This window comes from Camponotus vicinus, unplaced genomic scaffold, assembly GCF_025532165.1.
Source record: "Camponotus vicinus isolate PSW18456_S1 unplaced genomic scaffold, iyCamVici1.0 SCAF_4, whole genome shotgun sequence".
Lineage (NCBI taxonomy): Eukaryota > Metazoa > Arthropoda > Insecta > Hymenoptera > Formicidae > Camponotus > Camponotus vicinus.
In genome coordinates this window covers 14,213,289-14,233,445 of record NW_028141976.1, presented here as the reverse complement: position 1 = coordinate 14,233,445, position 20,157 = coordinate 14,213,289, and the positions used below count along the sequence as shown (strand labels likewise).

General features: G+C 32.7%; 1 protein-coding gene across 3 annotated transcripts; it reads right to left on the bottom strand.

Annotated features, from left to right (window-relative positions):
• Positions 1–1,380: 1,380 nt before the first annotated feature.
• On the bottom strand, positions 1,381–11,276 carry LOC145971039 (RCC1 and BTB domain-containing protein 1-like). Of its 3 annotated transcripts, XM_083098261.1 has the most exons (21): positions 11,114–11,276; positions 10,235–10,374; positions 9,841–10,019; positions 9,183–9,338; positions 8,841–9,105; positions 8,612–8,754; positions 8,236–8,517; positions 6,499–6,623; positions 6,290–6,408; positions 6,072–6,214; positions 5,775–5,983; positions 5,440–5,579; positions 5,159–5,358; positions 4,273–4,413; positions 3,935–4,196; positions 3,713–3,849; positions 3,349–3,621; positions 2,235–2,359; positions 2,026–2,144; positions 1,820–1,950; positions 1,381–1,719 (listed from the first exon to the last, which is right to left on the bottom strand). In XM_083098261.1, exons 1-21 carry the CDS (start codon positions 11,185–11,187, stop codon positions 1,579–1,581), a joined length of 3,504 nt encoding a protein of 1,167 aa, XP_082954387.1. In that variant the 5' UTR covers positions 11,188–11,276; the 3' UTR covers positions 1,381–1,578. The 3 variants fall into 3 exon arrangements, with proteins under 3 accessions (XP_082954387.1, XP_082954389.1, XP_082954390.1); XM_083098263.1 differs by lacking the exons at positions 10,235–10,374; positions 11,114–11,276 and adding an exon at positions 10,414–10,559; XM_083098264.1 differs by lacking the exons at positions 9,841–10,019; positions 10,235–10,374; positions 11,114–11,276 and having other exon boundaries at positions 8,841–9,040; positions 9,183–9,321.
• Between the last annotated feature and the right edge of the window lie 8,881 nt (positions 11,277–20,157).

The following is a 20,157-nucleotide window of genomic DNA, read 5'->3' as shown; positions in this document are numbered from 1 at the left end:
ACGCACGCACGCACGCACGCACGCACGCACGCACGCACGCACGCACGCACGCACGCACGCACGCACGCACGCACGCACGCACGCACGCACGCACGCACGCACGCACGCACGCACGCACGCACGCACGCACGCACGCACGCACGCACGCACGCACGCACGCACGCACGCACGCACGCACGCACGCACGCACGCACGCACGCACGCACGCACAGATTGTTACACTCATCGTGTGCAGCAATCAGCTGATCGCGTCGAGCGCCCCACATGATCGCCTGTATCGGACGGTGAGTTGCGCCGTCCCTGTCTACCTCTTGTACTCGTTCCGTAATTCGCGAACTATTTTATTTAGTAATTTAAAAACTAAGCCCCGTAGACAATTTTGGTAAAGGGAAAATCGTTTTAGAATAGACTCGACAATTTATCTTTTTAAATACAAACGTCTGTTCAGAATCACCCTGTATAAAGTCGCGATTATTAATAAAAGATCAAAAATATAGTAACTATTTCTATCACTTTAATTTCTGACATCTGATACAAGCAGATGAGATTTAGAATATTAAACTGATTGGAATCAATAGGATAAATGGTAAATTATTCATTTACTGCCTATTTGAAGCATAAAGCAAGAATTTAATTCTAAATAAATTATATTTCGTTTTATAAATTAAATTACTTTTACTTTATTATTAATTTAAATTAAATTACTTTTACTTTATTATTAATTTAATTAAATTGAACTAGTCCTTCGTTATGTGAGAATAATTACGATATAACATATATTATTATACATTATGTCATATCAGAAAAAATTGTAATTAACCGATAACTCACCGATAATACTTTTATTTAGCACCTGTAATAATCATTTTTACTGCATTTATACAACATTAATATAAGTAAGCCCAAATCTTGTTCGGTTTCTGCTGTCAATTTGCCATCAGATTGCGTGCGCAGATCCTGCTCGATTTCTGCCGACAATCTGTTGTCAGATTATGTTTACAGATTCTGCTCGGTTTTTGCCGCCAATCGAGCGTCAAGTCATGTTAACAGATCCTGCTGGATTTCTGCTATCAATCTGCTGTCAGATTCTGTGAGCAGGCTCTGTCAGCAGAATATAAGCTGGATGAGGACGCAGTAGATGTCATTCTGCTGACATGGTTTGATCAAATCTGTTGCCAGTCTGTCGACATACTGCTTACATTTTGCTTATTGGGAAGTGAAACGAAGCTTCTAGGAGGCGTAAATTGAAACAACGAAGTGTTAACGCTTCATTTACGTTCCGTTGTTTCAATTTACGCCTCCTAGAAGCTTCGTTTACACTTCTGTTACTCTTTCCTTACATTCGACTTACGCTCCGATAATTATTTTCGCCAAGGTAAATAAAATTAAATAAATTTATTACATAAAATTACATATTGCATATTTAAATTATGTAATATTACACTATGAAATGGTAACTGGAACAAATGGTTTACTTTATTATTGAATGCGTATGGTGTTGGTGCCCGTAAAAAAATAAAGAAACAATCGATGATTTGGTTCAAATCTTATGTCGAAAGATTTGCGCTCTTAAAAGCATTACATTCTGAAAGCATTTTCTTTAGCTGCTCTGCGCATAAAATTATCCTTTGTATTTATATCTAATTTAATATAATCTTCCGATAGTACTACATCTGTCATGTGACGCAAAGCAAACTGGAAACAAAACTCCTCAAGTTCCTAAAATTCACATGATATTCGATGATATATTGTACACACGTAAATAAATACATTGTGATTTATGAATTGCAATATTAACAGCGATTAATCTCGAGCTTACCTTAGCATTGCATTCGATCGCTTTAATGTAGAAGAAAAGTACATTTGACACAATGATGGCTTTCTTTATTATTTGACTGCAATCTTTTATAAGATTGGTTTCACAATACATGTCGGCCAATTCCATAAGTTCTGTAAAAAATGTCATTGCAGTTTTTGAATTGTAAGAACATGATAGGTTACGTTTACGTTTACAGCTTCAATTACCTAATGCGTTCTCCGAAGGTAAATCGATTGTGCCTGTATATAAGTATTTTAAAAAGGCTTTATAAACGATGTAAGAAAATTCATCCGATACGGTGAACACTGATGATGAATCCGATGTACTGTCAGAATAATAATGCGTCGACATTATGTAATAACTAAACTTGTGAGAAATTCTCTATAAAAGTACCAGTTTTCTTTTCTAAATTTACCTTTGAATATTTTCAGCCCAATCATGTTGAAACATCTTTTTGAAATATTCGCAACGAATTTTAAGAATAGCCTTGTGAACGTAAATAGGTCGTCCTTCGACTTGTATGGTAAAGTCGCTCGTCAACTGAAGAACAAAAGTTATTAAATAATTTAATAATATCAGACTAATATTAAAAATTATCATAAAAAATACGTAATTTTTCTCTTTTCAACATTTTTTTACAAAATCTACAAATCTCAATATAAATTTTTATATTCTTTTATACCAACCAAACTAATATGAGAAAATATGTATTATATATATTTAGTTTTATGTTATACAGGGTACTCAAAAAATACTGCACCGGCAAAATATCTCGAAAACAAGACATTTTAGAGAAAAAGTTTCATACAAGAATTGTTGGGTTTCAAAGGCATCAAATAGCATCAAATAATAAGGTCAAATAAGTTTTGCTATTTGATGCATTTCAAATTTGAAGTAATTTCTTAATTTTACATAAATCATAAAATATCTAGTAAAATATTCATTTTTCGATTATTTTACCTTAATACTTTTATACACAAAATAATGTGAGGAATTAATTGGCGTAAAGAAAACACAATTGTTTCTAAGAAAAAATATGTAATTTGTAATTAACAATTACATATTTTTTCATCAAAACAATTGTTTTTTCTTTACACCAATTGATTCCTCACATTATTTTGTGCATAAAAGTATTAAGGTAAACTAATTGAAAAATGAATATTTTACTAGATATTTTATGATTTATGTAAAATTAAGAAATTACTTCAAGCCGCATAACTCGAAAAGTATTCAATGAAAAATAACTTAATTATAGTATTTTGGAAAGCTTTCGAGATAAGCTATAAGAATATTGAATAAAAATTGGAGGTTTCCATTTAAAATTTTAAGGTTGACCTTGAGAGTTCCTCCATGGTTACGCTCAAGGTCAAATAAGTTTTGCTATTTAATGCATTTATTAAAACCCAACAACTGTTGTATGAAACATTTTTTTCTAAAATGTTTCGTTTTCGCGATATTTTACCGGTATTTATTACGTACTCTGTATAATGCAAAAAAGTACATATGCAGAACGATAACAGGAAACATACCGGATTATCAAATGCTGCTCCTACAGATTCCAATATATTCAATACTTCTTCAATATTCATAAACATAATCAATGGCTTGTGCGTGACTTTCAAGTAACTGTACGCAAATACTTCCTGAATTGTCGAAAACTTCGTGGGAAACGGGTTCTTAATTCCGCAAGTATGATCGTAAAAGTTACCCCATATATAGATAATCCTATCATAGCCGACAGCAACGCTCAAATTACCAAAAGCTGCGATATCCAAAACCTTTCCCATCTCGGGCACGTTTACCTGTTGATCATATCTTTCCTTATTATTTTGTTTCTTGTCCCACTCATCATGGTAATTATTAAAAAGATTTCATCAATAATCCATGAGTTACCATAATCGGACCAGGACGTTGCAATTCGCTATAATCTTTATTAACGCCGATTTGTCCGTCTAAGTTATCGCCCCAGGCATAGATCTCACCTTTATTCGTGAGCACCAACGTATGAAAATATCCGCAGGTCACCTTAACTGAAACATCGATTTCCATCTCAACTATAAGGATGTTCGATAATGCGACATTCTTAGAAATCAAATCTTAGACAAAAAAAGTTACCTATTTCATCTGATAATGTAATTTCTTGCGGATATGCATAATACTTTTGCGACCGAACTGTTGAAATCTGGCCGCTATCGTTGTCGCCCCAACCATATATTTTGTTTTCGTCAGTTATAACTATGTTAAAATATAAACCACACGCAATATGGACAACATTCTTATTCTCCAATTCATGTTTCACCTGCCGCGGCACACTAAGAAAAATTGCTGTGTTTTTGATACCAACTTGCCCCAAATCATTCTCTCCCCAAGCATATACCTAAATTACAATCGTTTAATTCATAAGAATCATTATCGTTATCATTGTGACAGTTTATAATAATGTTTTGCTTTACCTTTCCATCGCTAGTCAAAGCAAGACAATGACAATATCCACGCGCGATGTCGACGACACGTTTCTCGCTTAAACCGGCAACTTGAGTAATTGTAGATTTTTCAGGTATAATCTCTCCATCTCCGAAATCGCAGTAATATACCTTTCAAAAGTAACATAGTAGTAATACATTTTTCACTTGATTTTTAGAATCTAATTTAGAATGTTTAAAAAAGCATGTTTATGAAAGCACTAGTAGAAAAAACTTAAAAGATTAATGATAAAGTTTGATACTATTCCACCCTAAGTGCTTTTCAATTGGATAAAATTATATAAACTCACTGTCCATATTGATAGAAGTAAAAAAATGAACGTTTTCTCACATTTTTAAAATATTATGAAACTATAAGTATGTGTGTGTATATTGCTTTAATTTTTACAAATATACCATATTGAATATATAAAGAATTAAAAATGATGCAATCTCTGTTTTTCCTTGTTTATCAGGGATATTTTCAAGTTTTTTTCCTTTTGTTTCTCTAATTAAGAAAATAAAAATTACCTCATTGCAATCTTTCACATCCTATAGTCTTAATTTTAAAAATATTTGCATGTTGAAATAAATATTATGGTCAAATATCTGTACTTCTATTAATCAAAACAATTTATTTATTTAATATATATTCTTAATTAATTAATCTACTCATATTTTATTATGATTTCCCACACATGTATATAAACATTTTCATTTCCACTTGTTGCCTAAGAAGGAAGAAAAGTTTACGATTTAAGGAGGATATAAAACCTCCTAACATCAATCTCATCTTTCAAAGCAAGTTAAAATTTATTTCCAGAAATTCAGATATGCCATCAAGGCACATTCAAGGAATATAATATTTTTGATATACCTCTCCCTCTTCTGTAAGTGCCAGGATGGAAGAATTCAAGTACCTTTCAACAAAGGGAACAAAGGTTTTTATGTTTTTTCCACATAATTCTTTTATTTTTTTGGGATAGATAGCACGTCTGCCTTCAATCTTTGAATAATAATCCAAACTGTAGACATTCTTATCCTTTGTCACAATTATAGCATTGCCACCCTGCTGATCTGTTTCAAAACGTCATAATATAAGTAGCAATATCACTTAGCAAAAAAGTCAATATGAGAAAAAAAAAAGATAAATCTTACCAAATATCATAACCATGTGAATCTGTAGGATAAATTCCGGCTTTAGCATTTGGAAAAACGGCCAATATTTAAGATCCATTGAAATTATTCTCTCTGCTAGAAAGCACTGCAAGGTTCTTTTCTTATATTTCTGCATCTCGCTGCAAATAGTTGATCACTTTCAGTTTAGTTACCTACTCATACACTGTGATTTACTAGTATTAGTATTAGTTGTATTTCATGTCAGTGCAAGCTTCTTGTTTTCACCTATTTTTTTACCGGCATATGCGATTCGATCTCACTATCATTCAGTAGCTATTTATGTATAAAAAGGAAAAAAAAACTGCCAAACTTACTCTTCTTTATTAATTGTTGAGTTTCTCTTCTCTACATCTTCCGGAGAACAGAACTTTTTCGACGACATCGACATGATAGTATCGCGACTTTGTGTCGCTGCTTTGTGGATAAACTTAGCCTGCATATTCATGTCTAACTTAATATCTTCCAATAATGTGTCAGCTGTCATATGACACAAAGCAAACTGGAAGCAGAACTCCTCGAGTTCCTAAAATTCACATGATATACGTATAAAATAAATTGCGATTAATGAATTTCAACATTAATAATGATTAACCTTGAACTGTAATACGTACCTCAGCATTGTATTTGATCGCTTTATTGTAGAAGAATGATACATTTGACACAGTGATGGCTTTTTTTATTATTTGACTGCGATCTTTTATAAAATCATTTATAAGATTGGTTTCCCAGTACATGTCGGCCAATTCCATAAGTTCTGTAAAAAATGTCATTGCAGTGTTTGAATTGTAAGTTCATGATAGGTTACGTTTACGTTTGCAGCTTCAATTACCTAATGCGTTCTCCGAAGGTAAATCGATTGTGCCTGTATATAAGTATTTTAAAAAGGCTTTATAAACGATGTAAGAAAATTCATCCGATACGGTGAACACTGATGATGAATCCGATGTACTGTCAGAATAATAATGCGTCGACATTATGAAATAACTAAACTTGTGAGAAATTCTCTATAAAAGTACCAGTTTTCTTTTCTAAATCTACCTTTGAATATTTTCAGCCCAATCATGTTGAAACATCTTTTTGAAATATTCGCAACGAATTTTAAGAATAGCCTTGTGAACGTAAATAGGTTGTCCTTCGATTTGTATGGTAAAATCGCTTGTCAACTGAAGAACAAGAATTATTAAATAATTTAATAATATCAGATTAATATAAAAATTATCATAGAAATTACGTATTTTTTCACTCTTAATGTTATAATTCAATATATGATTGGAGTGAGTGCAAGTCTCAACCAAAACCATCAGTAACGATTGCAATACATTTTTTCTAGAAAAAAATTTTCAAATCTTTTTCTACAAAAATCTACAAATCTCATATATATCCCAGTCAACAAAGTCTGTTCAAACAGATTTTGTCAATTTCTGCTACAAATTTTTGTCGACAGTAAGATTGCAGATTGTATAAAAAATTTGTTATATCAAATAATGATAACAGAATGTCAGCAGAAATGTTACAAAACCTGCTGACATAATTTGATAGCAGAAACTGAACAGGATTTGTTTAAAATTATCATAGCAGATTGGTGGCAGAAATAGAGCAAGATCTGCGCAACGCAGTTTGATATCAGATTGGTTGCAGAAACCGAGCAGGATCTGCGCAATGAAATTTGATGTCAAATTATCGGCAAAAATCGAGTAGAGCCTGCTGATATAACTGACGGCAGATTGATGGCAGAAATTGAACAGGATCTGTGCGACGCAATTTGACAACAGATTGTCGGCAGAAACCGAGCAGGATCTGCGCACACAATCTCTGATAGCAGATTGACGGCAGAAACGGAACAGAGTTTGCACGATTCGATAGTTCCTTCACTTACCGCTACGTGAGCTGTACTTTCTCGTAATCTAATTTCTGTCGGAAATATATATAAAGTCGCGATTATTAATAAAAGATCAAAAATATAGTAACTATTTCTATCACTTTAATTTCTGATATCTGATACAAGCAGATGAGATTCAGAATATTAAACTGATTGGAATCAATATGATAAATGGAAAATTATTCATGTACTGCCTATTTGAGGCATAAAGCAAGAATTTAATTCTAAATAAATTACATCTCCAGTTTTACAAGTTACATTTACTTTTATCATTTACTTTATTATTAATTTAATTAAATTAAATTAGTCCTTCGCTATATGAGATAACTACGATATAACATATATTACATTAACATATATTACGATATAACATATGACATATATGTCATTTTAGAAGAAAATTGTAATTAACTTGCCGATAATATTCTTATTTAGCACTTGTAATAATCAATTTTGTTGCATTTATATAATATTAATAAAAGTAAGCGCAAATCTTGTGCAGTTTCTGCTGTCAATTTGCCATCAGGTTGCATGCGCAGATTCTGCTCGGTTTCTGCTGGCAATCTAACATCAAATTGCATCGCGCAGATCCTGCTCGGTTTCTGCCGACAGTTTGTTGACAGGTTATGTTTTACAGACTCTGTCGCCAAAACAAAAGCTTAATGCGGACACAGATGGCTACGGTTCTGGTGTGGGATTCTGATCGAATTTGCTGCCAATCTGCTGCCAACCTGCTAACATTTTACTTACTGGATATATATATATATATATATATATATATATATATATATATATATATTCTTTTATACCAATCAAACTAATATAAGAAAATATGTATTATTTATATTTAGTTTTATGCTCTATAATGTAAAAAAGTGCAATAATAGAAATCATACCGGATCATCAAATGCTGCTCCTACAGATTCCAATATATTCAATATTTCTTCAACATATTTGTAATTATTCGTAAACACAGTCAATGGTTTGTGCGTGATTCTCAAGCCATTGTACGCAAACAAGTCATGAATCCTCGAAAACTTCATGGAAAGCGGGGTGTAAGAATAGTGCGCATAAAAATATTTACCCCATACATAGATTGTTCCATCATAGCCGACGGCAACGCTCGTCTTATCAAAAGCAGCGATATCCAAAACCTTTCCCATCTCGGGCACGTTCACCTGTCGATCATGTTTTTCCTTATTGATTTGTTTCTCGTCCTACTCATCATGGCAATTATTTAAGAGTTTTTCATCAATAATCCATATGAGTTACCATAATCGGATCAGACAAATTGTATGTCTCACAAATTAGCCATGTACTAACGCCGATTTGTCCTCTGTTGTTATTGCCCCAGGCATAGATCTCTCCTTTATTGGTGAGTGCCAACGTATGATGATATCCACAGGTCACCTTAACTGAAATCGATTTCCATCTCAACCATGAGAATGTTCGATAATACAACATTCTTAGAAATAAAATTTCAGACATAAAAAGAAATCACCTATTTTATTCGGGATATTGGTAATTTCGCGTGGATATACGTAATATTTTTGTGTCTGAACGGTTGAAATCTGGTCTTTATCCTTATTGCCCCAACCATATATTTTGTTTTCGTCAGTTATAACTATGTTGAATGTTGCACCACACGCAATATGGACAACATTCTTATTCTCCAATTCATGTTTGACCTGCCACGGCACACTAATAAAAATTGCTGTGTTTTCATTACCAACTTGCCCATAATTATTTTCTCCCCAAGCATATATCTAAATTACAATCGTTTAGTCTATAAGAATGATCATCATCGTTATCATTGTCACAGTTTATATAATCTTTTGCTTACCTTTCCATCGCTAGTCAGAGCGAGAGAATGACCTTTGCCACATGCGATGTCCACGACACGTTTCTTGCTTAAACCAGCGACTCGAGTAGGCGACATGATATGTATGTGCGGTTTCCCAGCGTCCAAATTACGTTTCCTGAACTCCCAGTAATAAACCTTTCAAAGATAGTATAGCTATAATACATTTTTGATCTCATTTTTTTTAATCTTACTTTATATTTAGAATGTTACATAAAAGCATCTAAAGATTTAATAAGAGATTAATGATGAAGTCTGATGTTATTTTATGCTTGATTTTTACATGCTTTTAAAATATCATGAAACTATACTTTCATATATGTAAAAATTTCCATTATCCCCTAAGAAATATTCATGATTTAGGAAGGATATAAAACTTCCTAATATAAGGCCCTACGCACAATAGGAAAAATATTAAATATTAAATATTAAATTTATAGAACGAGAGAAAGAGAAAGGAAATCTTCTCTTCTGTTTTTCTCTTTCTATAAATTTAATGTTTAATATTTAATATTTAATTTTTTTCCTATTGTGCGCAGGGCCTAAATCTTATCATTCAAGCAAGTTAAAATTTGTGTTTCCAGAAACTCAGATGTATATTATCAAGGCACATTCAAGGAATCTAAACTTTTTGATATACCTCTCCCTCTTCTGTAAGTGCCAGGATGAAAAAATCGCCGTGAGCAAAGGTTTTTATGTTTTTCCCACATAATTCTTTTATTTTTTTGGGGTAAATTGCAGTATGTACGGCAGCAGAATCTGAATAACCAAAGCTATAGACATTCTTGTTCTTCATCACAATTATAGCCTCATCGACACCTATTTCAAAATGCCATGGTGTAAGTAACAATATTACATAGGTCCATATTCTGAATCCTCTTTTATCGATAAAAGTGTCTCTAAAAGTGGCTTACAGCCAATCAGAAGACTTATCAGCCACTTTTAGAAGCACTTTTATCAATAAAAAAGGATTCAGAATATGGACCATAGCAAATAAAAAACAATATGGAAGAAAAAAAAATGATAAATCTTACTATATACTATAACCATGTGAATTTTTGAAATAAATTCCGGCTTTAACAAATGGAAATGCAGCCAATTTTTAAGGTCGATTGGAGTTATCTTCTCTGTTAGAACGCATTGCAAGATTCTCTTCTCATATTCCTGCATCTCGCTACAAATAGTTGATCACTTTCAGTTTAGTTATACCTACTCATTCGGGAGCGTCTCGTTTGACCACGTTGCGATTGACCACAGCAAATTATATCGACCTGTGCCTAGGGTAACGATTGACCAATCAGAGTGTCCTACTTTGAATTGGTCAATTGGCGACGTGGTCAATCGGGTGTCACTCATTCACTTTGATTTGTATTAGTTGTATTTTACGCATCGACATATAAAATGGACTGAGCATTGCGATAGACAGGTGAGCGCCAGCTATAAAGAGAGAGGTACTACCATATAGGAGGCCTATTTTGTCTCTCTTGCTAGCATCTCGTTGGTAGATTTTTCGATATATCGATGAAAATTACCAATGAGATGCTAGCAAAAGAGACAGACATAGGCCTCCTATGTAGTACCTCTCTCTCTATAGCTAGCACTCATCTGTCTATCGCAATACTCAGTCCATTTTATGGCCGGTATTCATAGTCCGTTCTTATATTTAAGATCGTCTAAGTTCATCTTTAGATATTGTATGTATCATTTCATTGGCTATGGATTATCTGAAGATGAACTAAAGACGATCTTAAATATAAGACCGGACTATAAATACCGGCCTATAAGTCGATGATTTTATGTTATCGCAAGTTTCTCGTTTTCATCTATCTTCTTATCAAATGCGATTATTTTGACATCGCTATCAACTAGCAATTTATATGAAAAGGAAGGAAAAGCAAGACTGTCAAACTTACTCCTCTTTGTTAATAGTTGAATTTCTCTTCTTTACATCTTCCGGGGAACAGAACTTTTTCGATGACATCGACATGATAGTAACGCGATTTTGTGTCGTCGTAATTTTTGAAATTGACCAGTTGAGAAATTTTTATGCTTTTTCTTCTTATTTTTCTCTCAGAGCAAATCGAAACGCTCTTATGCTATCCTCTCTTAAAGATCAAATTAAAATGCACGCCGTCAAGAAATGGACAAGCCGGGAGCGGAATGCCTGGGAATCGAGATATCAGGTTTACAAATAAATGATTCAGAAAATACCAAGACGAGAACCGTATATTGTTCAAGTACACAGCAACACCGGAACAAATGCCGGACACGCGAGATCAAACCGCTAGCCTCAAGTCAAACTCGTAGCAGATAATTACAATACCGCCCGACGAAAACAGTCACAACCATAAGGTACAGGACTCAATGCGAAATAAGCCACCACGTGTATATAACCGTGAACAGCTTGCGAGGTACTTACATTAACAACACGACGGAAGAATGGTGACTGCTTGCTTGCCGATGGTCGTTGTCGCTCACCTCGGATCGCGCCAAAACCATGCAGCCAATCGCTTTGTGCGACGTCACACTAGGTAGCGCACTAGCGCCGTCACATCTAAAGTCACTAGATATACAAAGGCTGTGTTCCGAAATTACTACCAGTACTGCAAATTCTATAGTGTACGTTACGTATATTATATATTTTCAGTGCTGGCAGTAAACTGGCAGCAATTTCGGAATACGGCCAAAGTACGGCCGCAATTCACACTTCTATATAATATACTAGACTGCGAGCTCTTTATATACTAGCCTTATATTCGTGTCCCGAAAAAGTATGTACTAAAAGTACTATACTGCGCATGCGTCAAATAAGCTGATGAAGAATATTAAGCCTCTTGCACAATGCTAGGCAACAGGCAATAAGAACAGAAATAGTATCTATTCTTTGCTCCTATTGGCAAATATTTTCTGTTCCGCGTATTTATTGGTGAATAGTTTCTATTCCTTATTTCTATTGCCTGTTGCCTAGCATTGTGCAAGGGGCTTTATATACAGGCTGCGGTTCAGTAAGCACTACAAGTACTGCAGAGCATTTGTAACAGCATTACGGTTGGTTCACTTAGCGCTACGAGATGCTGTAGTAAACCTTATGACGTCATAAATTACGTCATGCTAGTAGAAAACCACATTCCATGTCAGCTTATTTGGCGCATGCGCTAGTTTTGTACATAAAAATTGGGTACATTTATGTCCGTTACGTTGAGCTATCCTATTCAACCAATGAAATGGTCGCATTAGGATAGATTTAAGAAATTCTCTAGTCTTAAAATTTGAGAAACGACTATGAATTCGGACCTTAGTATATAAGGAGCTCGCAGTCTAGTATATTATATAAAAGTCTGTGCCGCAATTAGTAACAAAATTCTACCATTTTCGCTCCACGACTACGCGGCAAATTCAAAATTTATATTTTTGTACGAATGCATTTTGTAATGTTATTTATTATAAATAAAACTAACTATAATCGTAAATAACATAAATAAATATTTTTATTTAATAATTTATACAGATGCTTTGTTCAACTGTTTTATATTTGATACAGACCCACACAGCACAAAATTCAACAAATACCTTTCAGAGACCTTCGCAAAGTGTTACAAAAAAGATCTCAAAAATGTCTCATATACGTCTTAGATACGTGTAAATGTCCGCTATTTTGTCACAAATACGTTTATGAAAGGTTGCTTAAACATTTCCTAGAGATTTTGCAAACGTCTCTGTAATGTTTTGCGAAACATTTTGATTACATATACAGGGTGTTGAAAAAAAAGGGTCACATATTTTGATAGCAGGTAGTATTGATCAAAACAAGAAGAAAAGGTCTAATTAACATGGGTCCTAAGACTAATATCTTCAAAGATACAAGCTATTTTGTTATTTGAGCTCTTTGTCATTTTCTTATTAGTCGTGTCATCTTTAGAATGTAATGAACAAAGGAGTAGGGGAGAGTGGGGTACAATGGGGATGTCTTTTTTCTAGGTGCCTTAAAAAATAAAAAATAAACAAAGAGAGATAAAGAAACAATTTTTATTTTAATATGAAATGTAATCATTTATCTTCCATAAAAAAACTGAAGTAAAGAAACTGAATGTATGATAACAAAATAAAAACTCTTTTTTTACAAACAAAAAATTTTAATGTTGACTCAGCATTAGAATAAGAAAATGAGAAAACTAATAAGAAAATGACAAAGAGCTCAAATAACAAAATAGCTTGTATCTTTGAAGATATTAGTCTTAGGACCCATGTTAATTAGACATTTTCTTCTTGTTTTGATCAATACTACCTGCTATCAAAATATGTGACCCTTTTTTTCAACACCCTGTATATATAAAATTTTATATAAAAATTTCATATAAAAATTTTATTTATAACATACTTGCATATTGCACTTTACATCTTAAATAGATAATGAACGGATTATTTTCGTTTATTCGCCGGACATTTACTTGTCCGACTTATAAAATCAATTTAATATCTGAAACTCGTGCATTTAGATCAGAAATTAAATTGAACAGTATATTTTTAATCTTATTTGTTACCTTTGGCAAACTTTATATAATTCTCATAACTAAAACTTAAATACGAGAAAGATAGCGCATCGCACATCGCGTAGCGGTAAACGAATGAACTAACACATCCTTGCGTGCTCACGCGAAACTTTGACCTCCAAGACCGGATATCTTGTGGACGTCCAAATATTGGCCGTTAACGGATGTCTCAAATCGGATGTACGATGGACGTTCATTTCATGTTCATGGACGTGCGGACGTAAAATGGACATAAAATGAATGTCCAGAGGATGTCCTGTGCTGTCTGGGTAATAGGTTTTAAACATGCACCATTAAAACCATCAGGAGTATAATGAAAAGCTACTATTTGCTTCCATCGAGTAAAAATACCTCCAAGCATGAACACCAAACCATGCATAGCTAAAGGTTTTTCTCCTATAATAAGAAATAAAGGCAAACAATAGGCAAGAAATAAGCAAAAGTCGTATTAAAGATAAGGGCCAGCACACGTACATTGCCGTAGCGTCTTTACGTGATATGTAAGCTACTATTACGGCAACGCAGAAAGAAAAATGTAACGTAACGAAATATAAGAAAGTGCTATTCTTATGTTTCGTTACGTTTTTCTTTCTGCGTTACCGTAATAGTGGCTTACGTATCGCGTAACATTATTCTCACGTAAAATGACGTAAGACGACGTAAGACGCTACGGCAATATACGTGACACTGACCCTAAGTTAAGAAAAAGAAAAATGAAATTTCATGCACATAAACATAGGCCGCATTCAGTGGACTCAATAGTTAAGTACTTATTGCCATTGGGCTATTCTATTAGATCTCTTATCTATTTAATGGCATATTCCAATGACAGATAATAATTAACTATTGAGTCCGCTAAATGCAGTTATAGATTTACCACGACTATTAGGAATGGTAGCATATCCAATAGGAAAATTTGTTGATGTATCGATTTGTTCACCAGGAGTAAGACTGATTTCATCAAGGGCTAACATGCAATCCTTTTCTCTTTCATCCTGAAATTGTGATACTTTATCTTTTAAAGCTACAAATATGTCATCAAATATCCCCGGTTGAAAATTAAGTGTTTCAATGCTTCTTCTGAGTGTACGTGTTGAGGGCAGAGGAATGTTTTGTTTTATAAGTTCTTTGTAACCGTTATTAGTACAACTAAATTTAAGTCTCTGTGCTTTTTTAATAGTGTCTTCAGACCATTTATACACTTTCCGTGTGGAAGAATCTTTTTGAAGCCATTCGATTTGGTCATGATTAAAAACTTTATGTAGTATTTCAGATGATTTTACTAAATTCTTTTCAATACATAGTCTCCGTTGGCTTTTTAATTTTCTTACTTGTTGCAGTAAATTTTTTTTTGTTTTTTCAACTTTGCGAATGACCACGTTTGCGATTTGAAGTTTTTCATTTGCTGCTTTCAGTTTTTTCTTTAAATCTTCTATTTGCAATACAGCAGACTCCGATATTGATTTATCTGTACTAATTTCGGATGTTATTGCAGTAACATTAGAATTTGAATCATTCATCACTCCTAATTCATTAGGATTATTTTGAATACCAATTTCAATTTCTTGAGTATCCTCCACATTGTACCTCTGTATTGTTGAACTTTCTGTATTGGACACAATAGATGTCTTGTGAAGTTCTTGGGAATGATTCACCTATTACAAAACAATTTTTTTTATACATTCTATATTCAATATAATTTAAAGAATAAGTAAACGTACTGTATAAAAGTTTATCTTGCACTTTTCTTTTTGAATAGTGGGAAAAATAGTTGGCACAGCATTATATTTTAACTTCCTCTTCCCATCAATTCGTGGTTTTTCCCACATATCTTCTGCAAAATGAACCTAAAGAGAACATCGTATAACATTAATTGTATAAATATCTATCATTTAATTTATGAATTGACATTTTATAGTTACTTCACAAATGTGTGAGTATGGAGAAGGTTTCCAATTCTTCCGGTCTATTTTTATTGTCCATAATGTCCTTCGTTCTGCATCCGATGGAAATCGTCTTAGCGAAAAGCCTTTTTCGCTACTGTTGTTGCATCCCAACACACAACAACCAGTCATGTTTTCTGTGTAAAGTGATTTCACATTAATAGAGCCACTATGATTAATGACCCGGTAAATAATTTATTATGTATAATATCATATATAACAATATAAAATTATGTAGAAATATATACAATTATGTAGAAGTTATATATAATTATGTATAATTTTATACGACTTCTATTAAAATCGTATAAATATTATTTATTTTTTTAACTTTCATCCCAGTGAGCATTATTGAGAGGAAGAAGTCTTTAAGAGGACTTTCTGAAGACTTCATTAATTTCTCTCGAAAATGATATCAATAAGTTATCTTTTTTGCAAGATATCTTTGAAAAGACGTCTTTAAGAGGAATTTTTCAAAATCTCATTTATTTCTCTTGGAAATGATATCAATAAATGTATCTATTTGCAAACTGTCTTTTAAAAGCTCTTTATATCTATTTATAGATGGCTCTAGAGTCTTAGAAGGAAGAGCTCTTTAAGAGGTCTTTTCAAATATCTCATTAATTTCTCTTGAAAATGTTATCAGTAAATAATCATTTCGCAAGATGTTTCTCAAAAACCACATAACCTATAATCAATCTACCGCATGTGAATGGACCAGAGAGATTATTTATTATATTGTGGAGAAAAGAGATTTGTGTGAGTCAAGAAATTGACAAAAATAGAAGAGAGGGGTAAAGTTAAGTATTAAATAGTTTAAAAATTTTTTCAAATATTAAATATAATAACATTATACATTTGAAAAATTATAGAGGTATATGTATATATAATCTCATTTTTGATTTTAATATTATTTTTTAATAAATTTTTATATTTTTGAAGTATTAATATTTTTTTAATATTTTAATAATATATAATAAAAAAATGTCATTACGCAAAAATTTTAAAAATTTATCCGTGAGTCAGAAAAATAGAAGGCTTCTTAAAGCTTATAAATGTTTGCATAATAGACAAATAAGTGATAATAATGTGGAAGAAGATGATAATAAAGTGATGTGTTTAAGTGAAATAGTGCATATAGTTCCTAATAATGAAAATGTTGATGAAAATATTGATTTCAGTAATAGTGACATTAGCAGTGATGAAGAAAACTATTGTATTGAAAATGATGATGAGTTAATAATAAATGATATAATAGATAACAACCCAGTAAGCAAAATGTTAGCAGGTTGGCAGCAGATTGGCAGCAAATTCGATCAGAATCCCACACCAGAACCGTAGCCATCTGTGTCCGCATTAAGCTTTTGTTTTGTCGACAGAGTCTGTAAAACATAACCTGTCAACAAACTGTCGGCAGAAACCGAGCAGGATCTGTGCGATGCAATTTGATGTTAGATTGCCAGCAGAAACCGAGCAGAATCTGCGCATGCAACCTGATGGCAAATTGACAGCAGAAACTGCACAAGATTTGCGCTTACTTTGATTAATATTATATAAATGCAACAAAATTGATTATTACAAGTGCTAAATAAGAATATTATCGGCAAATTAATTACAATTTTCTTCTAAAATGACATATATGTCATATGTTATATCGTAATATATGTTAATGTAATATATGTTATATCGTAGTTAAATCTCATATAGCAAAGGACTAATTTAATTTAATTAAATTAATCATAAAGTAAATGATGAAAGTAAATGTAACTTGTAAAACTGGAGATGTAATTTATTTAAACTTAAATTCTTGCTTTATGCCTCAAATAGGCAGTACATGAATAATTATTCCAATCAGTTTAATATTCTGAATCTCATCTGCTTGTATCAGATATCAGAAATTAAAGTGATAGAAATTAAAATGATAATTACTATATTCTTAGTCTTTTATTCATATTCGCGACTTTATATATATTTCTGACAGAAATTAAATTACGAGAAAGTACAGCTCACGTAGCGGTAAGTGAAGGAACTATCGAATCATGCAAACTCTGTTCCGTTTCTGCCGTCATTCTGCTATCAGAGATTGTGTGCGCAGATCCTGCTCGGTTTCTGCCGACAATCTGTTGTCAAATTGCGTCGCACAGATCCTGTTCAATTTCTGCCATCAATCTGCCGTCAGTTATATCAGCAGGCTCTACTCGATATCTGCCGAGAATTTGATATCAAATTTCATTGCGCAGATCCTGCTCGGTTTCTGCAACCAATCTGTTATCGAATTGTGTTGCGCAGATCTTGCTCGATTTCTGCCACCAATCTGCTATGATAATTTTAAACAAATCCTGTTCAGTTTCTGCTATCAAATTATGTCAGCAGGTTTTGTAACATTTCTGCTGACATTCTGTTATCATTATTTGATATAACAAATTTTTTATACAATCTGCAATCTTACTGTCGACAAAAATTTGTAGCAGAAATTGACAAAATCTGTTTGAACAGACTTTGCTGACTGGGTTGTCATAAGATATCGTTTTAATATTATCATAAGAAAGGACCACGTTAAAAATCCTCGCTTTTTTATCTAACAAGAAAACGGAAAAATGTTTACATCAACTGCCAAGTTTCCAAAGCTAGTACTGGCAGTTTATATCATTTCAAATTGAATGGACCAATGTCATATATCATACAAGTCCCAGACAGCACAATGACATCTTAAAAACGTATTAAAAATAAACAAATTGGACGTTTCATACGTATTTAAAATATCCAGATTATAGCCTAAAATATCTTTAGGATGTTTTATGGATATCCAGTGTTACTATTTTGGACATCCCAAAAATGTCCATTTTAAAGACCAAACGGACTAAAATTGGACTTGTTTTGAACATTAAAAAAATATTTTAAAAATAGGTATAAATAATTTTTACAAAATATTTTAATGAAAAAATTTAAATTTATTATATTAAATTTTTCATTATTTTATATTAAATTTGTTTCATTATTTTATATTAAATTATTCGCCGGACATTTACTTGTCCAACTTATAAAATCAATTTAATATCTGAAACTCGTGATTTAGATCAGAAATTAAATTGAACAGTATATTTTTAATCTTATTTGTTACCTTTTGCAAACTTTATATAATTCTCATAACTAAAACTTAAATATGAGAAAGATAGCGCATCGCACGTCGCGTAGCGGTAAACGAACGAACTAACACATCCTTGCGTGCTTGCGCGAAATTTTGATGTCCAAGATCGGACATCTTATGGACGTCCAAATATTGGCCATTAACGGATGTCTCAAATCGAATGTACGATGGATGTTCATTTCATGTCCATGGACGTGTGGACGTAAAATGGATATAAAATGAATATCCATAGGATGTCCTGTGCTGTCTGGGGTTATTATTAGTATTTTTTTCATAAATAAAAACTATCACTATCCAATAGCAAGCTATGTTTTATAGGAAGAAATATATTACTATTACAGTTTCTAGGAAACAAAAAGCGTTTTCCACTTGTCGGGTTCAATCGCTCCAGGGTACCCAGGTAGAACATGAAACTCATAATGACATCATTATGACGTCACTTAAAAGTCATTTTTAAGTCATAGAAAAATCATAATGATCTCATTTGATATACTTTTGGCAATGTTTTGGTGACTTATTTATATATATATAAATAAGTATATTACGCAATTACTTGTTTATTTAATTATTCATGTATATTTTAATTATATTTAAGCAACATAATCTTTTTAAAATTATATAATGCGATTATTGAACTTAAAAATTTATGATTCTTTTTGTCATCTTTAACTCATTTTTTAATCATTTTTGTTTAGGTAACTTTTAAGTGATAAATAAAATCATGATGACGTCATAATGATGTCATTATGAGTTTCATGTTCTACTTGAGTAGTTTACTAGACGTTATTGACCAATCACAGCCATTCTTTTGAAGAATGTAACCATATATTCTTCAGAAGAATGACTGTGATTGGTCAATAATGTCTAGTCTAAATTATCTCGGAGCGATTAAACCCGACCACTTGAAGAAACGCCATTATTAGACATTGGCTGCGTTCAGCAGAAAAAGCTGCTTTGCAACTGTTGTAAAATTCGTAACCTGATTGGTGTAGACTCTTAATTTTGACTGAATCTAAGAGCATACACCAATCAGATTCACGAATTTTACAACAATTCCAAAGCAGCTTTTCCTGCTGAACGCAGCCATTGGCTGCGTTCCATTTGAACGCTTACACGCTTAAAGCATCATTCTGTCTTTGTTGCACATCGAATATCAAACGAAGATAGAGCGACGCTTTCAGCGCTGAAAGCGTAAAAAGGAACGCAGCCATAGTATCTATCGAGAAGAATCATCGCTTGCAGTGTAAATTCACCTTAAGTACATATAACGCCCTCTGAATTATTTATGTTTTCATACACACTGCTACATAAAACGA

What these genes read in the sequence shown, in the direction of transcription:
- LOC145971039 (XM_083098261.1), bottom strand. Translation starts at nt 11,187, where the DNA reads ATGTCGATGTCATCGAAAAAGTTCTGTTCCCCGGAAGATGTAAAGAAG. An exon ending in ACCTTCGGAGAACGCATTAG is followed by an intron (nt 6,215 to 6,289) that starts GTAATTGAAGCT and finishes CATTTTTTACAG; the next exon opens with AACTTATGGAATTGGCCGAC. An exon ending in TCACATGGTTATGATATTTG is followed by an intron (nt 5,359 to 5,439) that starts GTAAGATTTATC and finishes GTTTTGAAACAG; the next exon opens with ATCAGCAGGGTGGCAATGCT.